Source organism: Atractosteus spatula, chromosome 3, assembly GCF_055471065.1.
Source record: "Atractosteus spatula isolate fAtrSpa1 chromosome 3, fAtrSpa1.hap1, whole genome shotgun sequence".
Classification (NCBI taxonomy): Eukaryota; Metazoa; Chordata; class Actinopteri; order Semionotiformes; family Lepisosteidae; genus Atractosteus; species Atractosteus spatula.
In genome coordinates, this window is record NC_142708.1 from 10,021,113 (window position 1) to 10,036,057 (window position 14,945).

The 14,945-nt window shown below is 38.0% G+C and overlaps 1 protein-coding gene across 1 annotated transcript; it reads left to right on the forward strand.

Annotated features, from left to right (window-relative positions):
• Window positions 1-24: 24 nt before the first annotated feature.
• On the forward strand, window positions 25-13,319 carry st8sia3 (ST8 alpha-N-acetyl-neuraminide alpha-2,8-sialyltransferase 3). Its single transcript, XM_088912086.1, has 4 exons — window positions 25-393; window positions 2,194-2,316; window positions 3,826-4,383; window positions 8,545-13,319. Exons 1-4 carry the CDS (start codon window positions 230-232, stop codon window positions 8,825-8,827), a joined length of 1,128 nt encoding a protein of 375 aa, XP_088768212.1. The 5' UTR covers window positions 25-229; the 3' UTR covers window positions 8,828-13,319.
• Window positions 13,320-14,945: the final 1,626 nt, after the last annotated feature.

Sequence of the window (14,945 nt, forward strand, 5' to 3'; positions counted from 1 at the left end):
GAGGGGGCTTCTGAGCAAAGACGTATCACCAACGCAACCAGCTGCCATCTCAACCACTGCTGCTCATACTAGCTCTCCATTTTTTTAATTCCACAAAAATCCAGCTCCACTGTTGTTGTTGTTTTTTTTTAAAAAATCAGCCTTCATGAATTCTTAAGCGTGTTTATTTTAAGTGAATGCACCATTTCTGTATTTCTAATCTCTTTTGCATCGGGAATGAAAATACAAGATGGTCCGCATCGCTAGCGCTCTGGGTTTGGTGATGCTAACTGTCGCTTTGCTCATTTTATCCTTGATCAGCTACGTGTCGATAAAAAAAGATAACATCTTCACCACCCCAAAATATGCCAGCTCCGGAGGTCCGAGGATGTATATGTTCCATGCTGGATTTCGGTGAGTGTCCATATATAGCTAAAACATGCAGAAGTACATAATGTATAGGCTAAAGTGTTTGATGTATACGTATTATACTGTATGGATATATGTGCTAAGCATGCTTATTTGTTATGCAGTATTTAGCTGGCTTTGCTGTGACATCTACCAGTCCCACAGGTGTCAAAATCTTTAGGGTATCTCTTACTCGAAAGTCTTGAGAAAATGGCAAAAAAAAATCGATCATTTTCCATAAGACAACGATGCTATTGTTCGAAATACGCAACTCGTACTGTACATCATAGGATCCAAAAGGCCTTCGATATACAAAATATAGGCGATATGGTGGCGCAGGCGCCTTGTAAAAAAAAAAAAAGCCTTGTCACGGGGAATCCTGCAAAATGAATACTGCATTCTTCTTTCGTCACAGAATCAAAGAAATATATAATGACACAATGAGTGCTGAGTTATTATGCTGTGTTTAGGATGCATATCTTATGACCGCAGAAGGGATTTCTGATGCCATGCGTGTAATTCGAATTTGACGGTTTGATGCCCTAGGTTTGAAATCTCTTTTTCCTTGAAAAATGGGATGTACTTGTCATTATAAAAAATAAAAAAAGACATGTACTCACATGATACACACTAAGCCTTTATGTTTAATTCATGTTGTTAGAAAGAGAAACATTGTATTGAGATCCACCCAGCGCTCTTTATTTCATTTGGTTTTTTTTTAAAGAAAGCTTAGGTAATTCAAACAGAACTGTTGGCGCAGTTTCTCGGGGGCCCGCAGCTCAGTATCTGCATTGACGCCATTGTTGTTCAGTGAGCTTTCCATGGTGCTGATTCACTGTACTGTATTCGCAGCACCACGGTTTTCAATTAATAAGCGACATTTCACACACTATTGAGTAGATTACTTAAAAATTACTTAAAAAAATAAGAAAAATACTAGTAAAACCTAAGAAGAACACTTTCGAGGTGTGCCTGGAAAACATATGCATGTCCTTAACGTGCAACAAAAAGCAACTAGCAACTCTGCTTTAGGAAAGTCCTTTTCAAACAATTATGCTAGTGATGCAGAATCTACAACATGCACTCATTTTTCAAGATTAAAGTCATGTTACAGAAGAAAGTTGCAGAAGAAGCACATAAAAAAAGATGAATATACGGAAGACCGCTGCTTATACTATTATACTGATTCATCAATGCTACTGAAATTATTTATAATTATTTTGTGTTTTGTTTGAGCATGAAATCTATATCCTCATCTACTGTTGATCTTGTTGGTATGTAATACATTGATGCCTGAAAAGGAAGACAATTTGTGTTCCACACAATGTGCCTAAAAAATTGGCACTTGAATTAATTTTTTTTTATCTGTAAAGAGCAGTAGACTTTTATGTTTACAGAATTCCTGTGTTGGAACAGGTATTTTAATACTGATGAATAGGCAATATACTGTATAAACACACTCTCAGTTATTTTGTACATACAGTAGGAGTTACAATACTGTATATGCAACTGTCTCTGTTGTTGACATTTTAAGTTAATTGTTCTAATGAAGTACCATTTCCTGTGAAATGTACTTGTCAGTTTTGTTGCATTATCAGGAACTTGAAACTGTTGTAAGGAATAAAAGTGGAAAATAACAAATGGCAAATTAACTAGGCCTGTGTTTTAAAACAGCTAATTAATTAGCTTTTAAAGTGATGGCAGTAAGCTGGGGGACATTGATTAGTGCTGCACTTAACAGCTGTCTCTCAGTGATACCAGTGGCAGGCCTTAGCTCTAATTGAAAAGAAATGCACTGTTTTACAGGTCACAGTTTGCAATGAAGTTCCTGGATCCATCTTTCATTCCCCTTACAAATGCCCTGAATGAAGAACTGCAAGAAAAAACATCAAAATGGAAGCTGAATAAGACTGCCTTCATACAGCAAAGGTGAGGCAATCTAATATGACAACAAGTGAAAGAATAGTGAAAACATTGTTCAGTATTCATTATTTGACATGGTAAGATATAGATCATCAAAGGCATCACTTAATGCATTTTGCCAAAAATACTGAGAATGGAAATATAGTTTGCATTTGCACATAATGCCCCATAATCGTTAAGTTTGCAGGCAAATATTAGTGGAGGAATTCATCTGTTTTACCATAACTGTGCCAATCATTGCCAAGAACACAACAAATATGACCCCAGTGGTTTAAGCCTGGAGTCTAAAGCCCATTACCATCCAGTTCAATCACCACAGAGATTATATTCCTTGTAAATATCCATATAGATCATCAGAGATGAGGGGGTAAGTATTATTTATGCTTATCTAAACTTAATATGTTTCTACTGGGTGGGGTTTTACTGTACATATCTCATTGAGAGATAAAGGACTTAATTTCAAATGATGTCTATTCATCTCCCTTTAGAAAATTTCATACTGTATCAGGAAATTAGAGTTGATCTCACAGAGCAATGGACAGCTTGTGTGTGAATAAATAAATCCACCTGAAGTCTTCATATATGCTATAGATATACTGTAGGAACATTTACCTTCATTACAAATCTCCTGGGCTTTGTCCTTGAAATCAGATTTTATGATGAAATCAACAGGAATAGAAATAGAAGGTAAAACAATTACAATGTCCAATTTGGAAATAAGCCTGCTAATTTTCTTTTCAGGTTTAATAAAAGCCTGAACAAGACATTCATAATCAACTTGACTGACGATTGAAAAAATAAATGGGTGAAGGTTCAAGGAAAGTTCTTCCATGTTTCTCTTTGTTTACTCAGTCCCTTTGAGTGGTATGAGGATAGGAACTATCTAATTTATTGGTACAAATGTACAGATGTGTGGGATCACTATATATTAGGACAAAGAGAGTAAAAGTCTTTCACACATTGGAAAAAACTAACATTAATTAACATTCAGAATATTTGCATATTGGCTTATTGTGGTATAGAAGCTAAAACATATTTCTACTGAAAATGTTTGGATTTTGGTAGTAGTTCGATAGATCTCTCTTTTAAAATGTATTTAATGAAAGATGTGGGCAGGAGACAGCTCTACTGTTACAGAAGTGTATTAGTATTCTGAAACAGTTATATAGAATCGATTCCTGGTCATAGAGATGCATGCACTTGTGTATGTTCCAGGCAAAGAGAGAGAAAGCCATTTGATCTTGAGCACTCTTGAAATCCTGTTATCCTACTAGGTATAGAAACTAGCTGGCCATTGGAATTGAGAAAATAAAAATATTCTTTAAAGTATTTGAACTCTATCTCATCAGAACTATTGCCAAAAATGCTAAACCGTCGGCATTGTTATAAACACTTCTAAACAAAACAGAACTTGGTCATTCTTGGTCTTCTTCATGACTCCTCCAAATTATGAGCAACCCGAATAGCTCGGCAATCGTTCATCTTACTCTTTTTTCTTTTTTTTTTTTCTTCCAGAAAAGAAATCCTTCGCTACATTGACGTGGCAAACAACTTCTCCCTAACAAAGAACAGTGTCCGAGTGGGTCAGCTAATGCACTATGACTACTCCAGTCATAAATATGTGTTTTCCATTAGCAATAATTTCAAATCTCTTCTTCCGGACACGTCTCCAATACTGAACAAGCAGTACAACGTGTGTGCAGTGGTGGGCAACAGTGGAATCCTAACAGGAAGCCAGTGTGGGCCAGAGATTGACAAGTCCGACTTTATCTTCCGATGCAATTTTGCACCTACTGAGATATTCCACAAAGATGTGGGGAAGAAAACCAACCTCACCACCTTCAACCCCAGTATCCTCGAAAAGTACTACAACAACCTCCTGACTATCCAAGACCGCAATAACTTTTTTCTCAGCCTGAAAAAGCTGGATGGTGCCATACTTTGGATCCCAGCCTTTTTTTTCCATACATCAGCAACCGTTACCAGAACCCTGGTAGACTTTTTTGTGGAACACAAGGGACAATTAAAAGTGCAGTTGGCCTGGCCAGGAAATATCATGCAGTATGTCAACAGGTAAGGTAGGACCTATGTCTCACTAGTCAAAGTTAAGGCACAAACACATACTGTACTACACAGGGTGGCATGGTGGTACAGTGGTGAGTATTGTTGCCTCAAAGCGCTGGGGCTCTGGGTCCAGTTCCTGGAGTGCTACGTTTGTAGGTTCTTCCTGTGTTCATTGTGTCCACTGGGTGCTCTGGAGTCCTCCCACATTCCAAAGACATACTAGTACGTTCAGTGGCTTCTGGAAAAATTGGCCCTATGTGAGTGTGTGCGTGTCTGTGTCTGTGAGTGCCCTGCAGTGGGCTGGCAGGGGGTATCATGCCTTGTGCCCATTGCTTGCCAGGACTGGATTGTGCCTTGAGAGTGTCTCCAAATTATATCCAAATAATACCAGGGGACTCACTTGGTATACTTATTCATTTGCACCATTGTCTTCTGAAATAGATGTTCAAAGTTACATTTTTTCATGAATCCATTTAGTTCTCCATTTTTAAACATGTTTTTTTCCTCCCAGATTTTGTCCTTTATAATTAGATCACAGGATTTAAGTGTTCTCTAAAGGGTTCCACTCAGGATGTTTGATAATAGCATTCGTTTTTAATGGAGTTTATTTAACTTAAGTTCGGGAGGGATGACAACAACCTCGCTCAATCATCCCCAGCCGTCAGGGATTAGCAATCACTCCCTCCGTCCCTCCTCCACCGAACACTATAAATACCAAATGCGATATCTCTCTTCCTCACGTGTGGCTTTTGCATCCCACCTCCACCCCAACTCCACCTCTGTACCTACCCCTTGGTTACCCTGCTGGGGGGTCCTGGCCTCCTCGTCCTGTAGCCAGGAGGTCGGCCCTCAGCGAAGTGGGTTAAGCCAAATATTCCCTCCTCTACAGTTCATTATGCTTCAATCTTGGGCATTGTCATTCCTCGTGAAACAGAGCAAATGAATTATCCCAATGTATTCAAGAAAGAACCTTCAAGTTAATGCTATTTTTTACTCAACATTCAACATTACTCAACTTTATACCATTAATTTTCCCAATTCGTCTGCCATTTAACAATGTCTTCTCTATATCTACCACAGCTCCCCTTTAAGAAGGATTTATGCTCTAATTTAAGCAAAACCACTTCTAAGCGTTTACAGTATATACTATTCATACCTGGTTGCAAAAATATTGCATGTCATTAGGCTTACTTTGAAACGTAATCCACTTCAAATTAATTTTGCAATTAGTTATACAGGTTGCTCTGCAGCACCCTTGCTGTGTAGGTAGTGACATTGGTTGATGGTTGATGACACCTCTAAACAGAGCCCACAATTAAGTGAAAAAAAATCACAATGTTGGAAAACAGAACACTAGCTGGACAAGTAAGAAATTTTAACATTTGTTACTTCACTGCACAGCATTTATTTAATTTTCTAAAGATGGGTTTAATTACTGATGTAAGTGAATTTAAATGGTCTTCATTCTGTAATAGCCAACTAAAATAATTAACATCACTCTGCTGGATATACATGTATGAGTCATGTCTTATTACTAATGAATATTTAAAGAGCAAAGCAAGAGTTTCTTAAGACAACCTAAGACAAGTGTTTTTCTGTCTCTTCTACTAATGCACAAAAAGCACTATTGCTATATTAATATTACTATGTTAATGTAAAAGAGCTAGCTAAATAGCATTCTGTTATACCATATACCTGTGTATGAGTATAATGACAATAAACATGAACTTGAACTAAAATAATTTTAAAAATCTATGGTAGGTCCTAAGGAAGTCAGTCTAACACCTGTACAATGCACTGATTAAAGAGAGACAGTGACCTACTTTTTCTTATGTTACGGTAAGCAGGTGCTCCTCTATTATACCACACCTATACAAGACCTTGGTCTTCTATGTCAATATGCAGCCTTTGGGAATAGACAGAGAAGTTCACAACAGTAAACCCCCCCCAGACAAGGGTAACTTTTGCCTTCTCAAAATTCAACATTTTAGTTTTTAAATTATTTTGTGGGCATTGTATTTTTTTGCCCCTGATGCAGGAAGAAAAAAAAAATGGGTCAGAATAATTGAACAGTTTATGGGATCAAGATGGTCTAAAATGATGCTCCTTTGTTGGTGTTGTTTATTTTATGTTTATTGGAATTTCCTTTTCCCCACACTCTAGAACAACTATGAAGCTTAGCTATGTTGTGGTGCAAGAAGCAGTGAGTGCAAATCTGCAATACACAGGGTAAACAAGAGAAAATGTTCCCCCCTACCTTATTTTAATCAACGTAATGGCTTGATTTATTGCCCTGTCTGTGGTTATGCATGCTTTTGATCTGTTTACACAGATATTTGCTGCCAAGATTAAAACACATTTTCCTCTTAAAAATGATTTACTTGACAGATGTTTGGTTAATTAATGAAATCCTCACCATTAGGATGCAGTGTACTGACCAGGAAATGGTGGAGTACCCTGCAGTAAAATGGGTATTCATCCCAAGTGATGTGACATCCTTCCTTTCCTGTAACTTCTGAAGCTAGCGTTAAGAATCTTGATTTGCCCCTCTTCTCCGATCCTTTTCTCAGCATTTCTTCTAAGAAAATCTGAAACAAATTAACTGTGATGCCCGCACAAATTTTAGTTATCATAATTTGTCTGCTTTGATCCAGTCGTAAATTCACTTTTCAATTTTATTGCAAAGAAAAGAAAACAGGTTGTTTCTGTACAGCATGCATCTTCCCGACAAGTTGTCTAGTAACTGTATTTGTTCAGTTCTGGGTTTTTTTTCATTCTATGCCATTCCTAAGATCCTCTTTCATCATATCCAGCTAATATCAATACCCCATGTCTTAGCATTCATAATTCATTTAATTAATTACATTTAAGAATATAATAGCTTAAAGTAGATTGTATTCTTAAAGTATGAACAAATGTTGTGGCAAAAGCAAATTCGGAGAAAGTGTTGAGACACTTTTAGTGCATGGCGTGGTACCATTCCCAAGCATGACAGACTGTGCAGTAATCTCATTCAATCCCCTTAAAGTAAGACTGCTTGGAAAGATTTACTCGTTTCACAAGCCAAAGCAGCCTTAAGCCACCCTAAGCATTCTTTATTAGATCTGTTTCTTTCATCTACGTAGAAACGGTCTTGAAGCTCAGTTTGGTTATGGCCTTTCAAAAAACAATCAAGTCTTACCAGTTTTAGGAATTCTCGCCCTTTAAGTGTGATATGTTAGACGTAGCTACCCGTGGGTCAGAGGCATTACCCTATAAAACTTCAGATACACAGGAGAGTTAACTTATTTGCATATCGGTAATGGAAATATGGAGGAAACTGTTGGATGTCTTTCTACCTGATACCTTGTGGTTGCATTTTGATCATTTTGCTGGCTGATTTAACATTAAAACATGTGCTCAGCAGTGTCTGTGTTCAACACAAGAGCAAACTGCTTGCTTGCTTTAATTGATTGATTGATTGGCTAAAACATGAGTACTTTACTGACCCACTCTCTTTTCTTTTTCACCACATAAAACAGTTTACTGTCTCGGTGTGACCATACAATGTATAGTGGTATTTCCATATTTTACAAGTCCAAAGTTCGTGCTCTTCATCTCTTTTCACAGTACTGAATTGAGCTGGATTTTTTCCAAATGTGGACAGATTAATATTGATTATTGTTTACCTATAGTGATAAGGCACAGAACTATTCAAAATTAAGACATTTCCAGCATCACGGGATTCTTAATGGATGAACGTTCAGCACTATGAAACAGCACGGGTATGCTAAAACTACTGTACCAATAGACAATAACAAGCCTCCATTGAAATAGTGCCACACTCATTACATTTGGTTAACAAAATCACCTTTTCAGACATTCAATACCTCTTTGCCCTGGAGCCGAACCTTCCTCTCATGAGGCTTTTTGGATATCTTCATACTCTTGTTTTGCACTCCACTTATCACCCTTCTTATTCTGAAGATCCAGTAGAACTGTATCCATCTGTTAGTACTGCAGCCAGTCTGTACCACTGTGATTGGAGCACACATTGTCTGAGACCAGCCTTGGTTGTCTCTTTGCTGCATGTCGTTACATAAGAAGAGTCCATCTAGCACGTCTTGCGTCACGCAAGCAAAATGCCTATTACTCTTACAGTCCAGTCTGCTTGTATGTTTATTCCAATAGATACTGGAAGACCAAACACCTGGCTCCGAAACGCCTCAGCACTGGCATTCTCATGTACACCCTGGCATCCGCAATGTGCGAAGAGATCCACCTGTACGGGTTCTGGCCGTTCGGATGGGACCCAAACACCGGGAAGGAGCTCCCCTATCACTACTACGACAAAAAGGGGACCAAGTTTACCACCAAATGGCAGGAGTCCCACCAGCTTCCCACTGAGTTCAAACTGTTGTACAAAATGCACACGGAAGGTTTGACCAAACTAAGTCTTTCACACTGTGCCTAGAAACCCCAGGTTAAACAAAAGTGCCAAATGACCATACAGTGATGCTCTACTTGGGCTGACTGAGGATACACAACCACCCTGAGACCCCGTTATGTACAAAAGGGCATCAGCACAACCACCTGCTGTGTTGAATGTCTGGGCTTGAAGGCCCGGGATTTTATTTGCTAATCGCAAAAAGGGGCAGAATGTTCCAATTTAAAGCTGAGGCACAAATCGGTTAATTTATTTGAATGTTAACATACTATTTGTTGTATAAATGAAGTGCGATATAACTGAAGTGCATGAAGGGGTCATGTAGGTGGTTTCAGTACACTTTCAGCTGGCTTTCTGTCATTATCTTGGATGGCAGGGGGTTGTGTGGAGGTGTTAGGGCAGTTTCCTCTGATATTTAGTGCTTCCCTTTCCATTCTTTTAGAATGGTGAAATTGGCACTAGGGACTTTTAATATTGATTCACATTTGTAACAGTTAGGCGGTTGGAGGGAAAAGATTTCGACTGCGCCATCAGGACCAATTCATTCTGCTAGAGTTGCATTGAGTAAGCATTAATGTCAAATTAGTATTTTTTTGTCCTTATTTTTATACTTTAATTTAACTTGAACAGTAAACAATTGTATTGACGCCATTTGAAATGCCCTGACAAACACCAAATCAGAGAAGTAAAAAGGAAAAATGGCCCCAAAAATAAAGCAAATGGGACCTTAACTAAACTGCCCGACTGTCTTTGTGTGGCCTGGGTAGAGCACCATGCCATTGTATCTCAGTCTCATTTCTTCTGTATTGCACTGTGTGTTTGTACCCTATGGGTAATTTATTTTCAAGGGTAACTCCCATTAAGAAGTTGCAGCTGTATATGGAACAGCCATATTGCTATTTTTATGTTGTACAGCAGAAGCTCATTATCATACTAGGGTATAGAATTTGGAGAATTCCCCAGGAATTCTGCTGCATTAGATACGTAAATGCAGATTACTAGGTGTGATGAATCCACATTGAGAAAGGTGTCAGAGATGAGTGGAGGAGTCTTCTGTTCTGTGCATTGCATATACAGTAGAAAAAGCTTCTAATTAAGTCACAGGTATGCCAGGTACTACTGTATCTCACTATCTGCTCTTGTGCCAGAGCTTATAGCCTTTTATTCCAGTGCATAGTTTAGACTTCAATGTAAGGAATGTAAGGAACCACCTCTGTGTAGCAACAATGACTTGTAAAAGTCGTCAGTTGTTTTACTGCGTACAATTCAAGCAAAAGATTGTAAACCTGGCCTCAGTGTTCTTTCCACACATTTTTCTTGTAAGCTGAGATACTATTGCAGTCTTCTTTAGGCCTGTTGGAAACCACCATCTTGAAAACATTGTACACGTTCTCTGTCAAGAACTGGAAGTTTGTGACATTTCTTGATCAGTGGTCATATCTTGCTTTGGCAAATGGTATGTAGCACCTTCTAGTCTGTCTAGCTGCTGTGTAAATGTGATTTAAAGGATTTAGACAATATTTACTATAAAAAATATTCAGTTACGCGGTTCCCCACTTCATCAGTTTCATGATGTTGTTTCTGTACCGTCCTTCCTGTGAATTGTGTCCGTTCCCTGTTGCAGCATGCACAGAGGTAACTGTCATACCAGAGTGCAGAAGAACCTCTCACCCTGTACGTACTGTAGCAGTGTACCTCTGTCCCTTCCTGGTCAGTCTACTTGACCACATGTCATAGGTTTGCCAGGAAAGTCAACATTTCCTGATTGAATATCAGAAAGTTTTGTTTTTCGGAGATTTAAATGACCCCTTTATTCTCCTCTGTCTGTGTTTTTCCTCAGTTCATTTTGTTTTCTATGTTTCAGTTGTTCTGTTCAAAGCAGAATAAGGCAGAGAAGAGGTGTGATTTAAATAGAGAGTTTTATTGTGTTAACCCATCTGGCTGAGGAAAACATCCTAAATAATAATTATTATTAAGGGAATAGTAAAAATGTGACTGAGCCCTTCTGAAAGCTAAAGAAACTACATTTACATTTATTTTATAGTTAAATATAAGGCAATACATATTTCATTTCATACAAAACAGACACCCTGATATTTAATTGTTAACAATATCCATTGCTCTACCAGGAATAGAATCATTTCAACATAGAAATGTGGAAGTTTCTGGCTTAAAACATGGAAGTGAAATTAGTCGCATCTTCAAAACAGAATTCATTTCATTTCATTCTTAGTATGAAAACATTTTGTATTCACTTTTAACAGTGCAAATGCATGGCCATACTTTGTGTCAGAAAGTTGGTTTTATTTCACAATAAGTTAATATAATTGCTATTAGATTCCCTCAGAATTCTGCCCACCCTTTTGGAGAGCTGACGCTGAATTTTGAAAATGAGCAAACACCAATTTTCAATTGCATGTTTTCTGAAAGTATATTAAAATGAAAAATAAGTACAGATCATGTAATACGTATTAAAATATATATTTTAAATTATTTAAATACAATGAATTGAACCAGGAAAACTCTCCATGTCACATAACAAAAAGCAGAACTCAAAGGTGAGCAATGAATTCCTACATAAACAGAGACTTAAAGTAATATAAGCTTTAGCCTGAATTAGTGTACCATTTTGCATTTCCACAGTTATCACAATGAATGCATGACACATTTAAGAGTACACATCAACCCTTGTTGTTTCTGGAGGGGGTATTAACTCTATTATGAAGCCAGAAATTGTTTAACTGGGGACCGCAACTTCCAAGAATTTAGTGCTCTGTGAAGGTCTGGACTGCTTGGAGAGAGAGCTTTGGCTTAACCTCCTTGGCTCATGAGCAATCTCCTGGTCAGAGGACCAGGAGGCTCGAATCCCATTCAGAAGGACTCAGCCAAGGGATAGCTGCAAGGTGGAGATAGGATGGAGAAGGGACGCTTGAGGTGAATCCTCAAGGCCAAGAGCGGTATTTGTGTTGGATATATAGAGCTAATTTCCGTAATGATGGCGATTAGGTCCAGCTGTGTGAGACTGACCTGTCATTGTTATCCTTCCCAGACTGCAGTTCATAACTTCCGTATAAAAGAACAAGGTAAGGGGAAAGTGGCATACAGTATTTCCTTTAGGTCAAACATCATTTCAAAAGAGATGTGGAAGATGCCAGGAAGAAGGATAGGGATAGGATAAGGGGCAGAAAGAGGCTGGGGTCTGGGGTCACAACCTGATATGAATCAGCAATGTCAGACCAGATGAAGTTTATAAAATGCGACCCGTATTCTGACTAATGAGATTTGCCTAATGAAATCAGGTCATGTGTCATTATGCACAGAGTTACCTCCATGTTCATGTGACCATTAAAAACAGCTACGGCCCTTGAGTCATTAGGGGAATAAGAGCGGTTTTCCAAGACAATCGCTTTCTGGCCATGTTTATTTCTGCGGAGGAGTGGTGTGGGTCAACTCTGGATCATTTTTTAAAAAGCTATATGTAGAATTTGTTCTCACCTTCAATGCTCTGAAAAGAGTTCTGTAATATGTAACCTACATAAAATCAATTGATATGTTAAGATAGAATCAGACAAGGAAAAAGGTTCAGAATAAGAGTTCCATTTACAGTATGATCCAAAGTTTTGATCCATAGATCCAAGTGCATGAGACATTTTCATTTTAAATACATTGTTTGGAGAGAGGAACTATACCAATGCTCCTTTTCTTAGCTCTGTTTCGTTCCGCTGGTAGGTTACTGAATTTCTGAGACTGCCAGTTGAAGTGTGGATGTTTGTCTTGATTTGTTGTTTTTTTTTTCTTATGAGTATGGTGGACCTCTGCATAATGTCACAAAGTGAGACAAAAGTAATGTTCATCTCAATGATGTTATTGAAAACACAATTCAGAATCACCTTGAAGAAAAAAGCTACTCCACTGATAATTTCATAAAGAGCTATCAATTGTGTAATATTCACTGTACACTTTCAACACCCACCTGTTCATTTTCCTTTTCTCTTCAGTTTGTTGAAAACACATTTTTATAACTCATCCGTAACATTTTCACTGTGCTTCCGCACCGTTGAAAAGCCATTTTTCCTTTAGTAATATATTTGTGGTCTTTTCTGTGTTTAACTCTAGAGCTCTACAGATATCATTTTGGCAAAGGAATTATTTGCCTGTTTATGAATAATGTCTAGTTTTTATTTTACATGTTATCAGACTCCAAGGAACAACATTCACTTGAATGTCTTAGCAGGGTTAAAATCCAAATGAACTGTACAGTTTTTGTTTTTTTTTTTGGTCATTTTCAAGTTCTGCATTAATTGTTCACAATATGTTGGATAAAAAAAATATTTTAAACTTGCTGTTTATGAACACTTGCAGATTTGCCATTTGTAAAATTTTAATGTTTCTGTAATGAATGTGAATGGGTTTCTGAAATTATAAAACACATTTGAATGTACTGTGCCTGCATTTCTGCTACATGTGCCAACAATGCTCCTGTGTAGGACGTTGTTTCAAATAAAATCATTTTCTGGCATATTTCTCAGGCTCCTCTGTGTCTTATTTACAGATTCAGTGTACAGCTGAAGAATTCCAGTTTGGATGCATCAGCACAGAATACAAAAATGTCGTTTTTCGTGCCTGAAGAAAAATGATCTGTGCTTACTAAGAAAAGGGATGGTCCAGTGACAGAACTCTTTTTTAGCCTCTTCAATATAATTCAGGACACACTTCAATGCATCACTAAATGATTCATTTCAGCTCAGTCCATTGCATGCAAGATAGGTTTTGCTTAAGGTGCAAGTAACCAAACCCAGTGGATGAAGAAGGGAAATTCAAGTGCAAGACCCTCACATTAACAAGGTCTTGTACTTGACTTTGCCCCCTCCTGTTGCCCAGCCCACACATGGTATAGGTCTCTGATAAATGGCAGCTGCCATCTCCCTTTCCAATGGCCAAGCACGCTGGCAATGCAGAGGGCAGCGACACCTGAAGATGTGAGGATTATGGCCCAAGGATGCAGTCTTCTTCCCTGATCTGAAACTGTAATTTCAAAACCAGTGCCCCACTGTAGTGAGAAGAGACAATGTCCTTCACACAAGACTTTTAACCAAGGCCCTGATGCCTTAGACACTAAAGATCCCACGGCACTGTTTAAAAGAGTGGGTAGGTATTGTTAACCCTGGTGTCCTGGCTAAATCTAACTCTTGGTTTGAAGAATCTGGCTTACTTAAAACTCTCACTTAATTCAATCTGTGAAGCAATTTGTCCTTCCTCCACCTGATCCTCGGTGTTGTAAGTTGCTGACACATGATGACTTCTGTGTGTCACCTGCGCTTGAATGGTGAAAGACGTTGGACCCCTCTGGCGAGTACAGCTATTTGAGATTCCTATAATTATTATTTGCATAAATTCTACAATTCTTCACCTTCGTGTTGCCCTCCTTAGATGCTGAAGAAGAGGACAATGTTACTTCTGTCTGTGTCATCTGGAAACTATGACCTCTGATGTAATCTACTGTATGTAGCCGTTTAGACACTACACAGGAGTATGAGCGCTGTATATTCCAAAGGCTTCAGGAGAAGAAAAATACAATATGATGATATCATGTATCACTTATATTTCTAATTGTGCCAAACAATTAATTTGTAGTGAGAGAACACAGACATTATTGTTACCATTCTCCAGCTCCAGGTAATACCTGAAGAGAGGTGATTTGGAGGTGAAAGCTTGTTTTTAAGCAGCTACTTGCTGTGAAATGCTTTCCCAAGCTGAGCAATTTATTATTTCACATACAAAATGCTTGTCAACATTTTAAAAATCAGGGAGGACTGAGTGGAACTGAGATACATGTAAAAATGTATAATTTCAAATGGCTTTAATATTAAAATCACTTGAATGTTATAATTATAATATTTTTTGTTAAACATTAATTTAGAAAAATACAGAATTGTTGCCAAAGTAACATTTATGGTCTGCTAAATGCACCATAGTCATAATTGCATGCAATTTCTTTTTAGAAATTCTCATTAACCACAATTTGCAAATAGGGTCAGTAGAATGCTGTAACATCATGCTTAATCATGAACCCACATAATTGTCCCATCTGTTTTTGGTAATTCCAAGCATCACTTTAACGGTGGTTGGCTTTGTGCAACCATGG

What these genes read in the sequence shown, in the direction of transcription:
- st8sia3 (XM_088912086.1), top strand. Translation starts at nt 230, where the DNA reads ATGGTCCGCATCGCTAGCGCTCTGGGTTTGGTGATGCTAACTGTCGCT. An exon ending in ACTGCCTTCATACAGCAAAG is followed by an intron (nt 2,317 to 3,825) that starts GTGAGGCAATCT and finishes TTTTTCTTCCAG; the next exon opens with AAAAGAAATCCTTCGCTACA. An exon ending in ATCATGCAGTATGTCAACAG is followed by an intron (nt 4,384 to 8,544) that starts GTAAGGTAGGAC and finishes TTATTCCAATAG; the next exon opens with ATACTGGAAGACCAAACACC.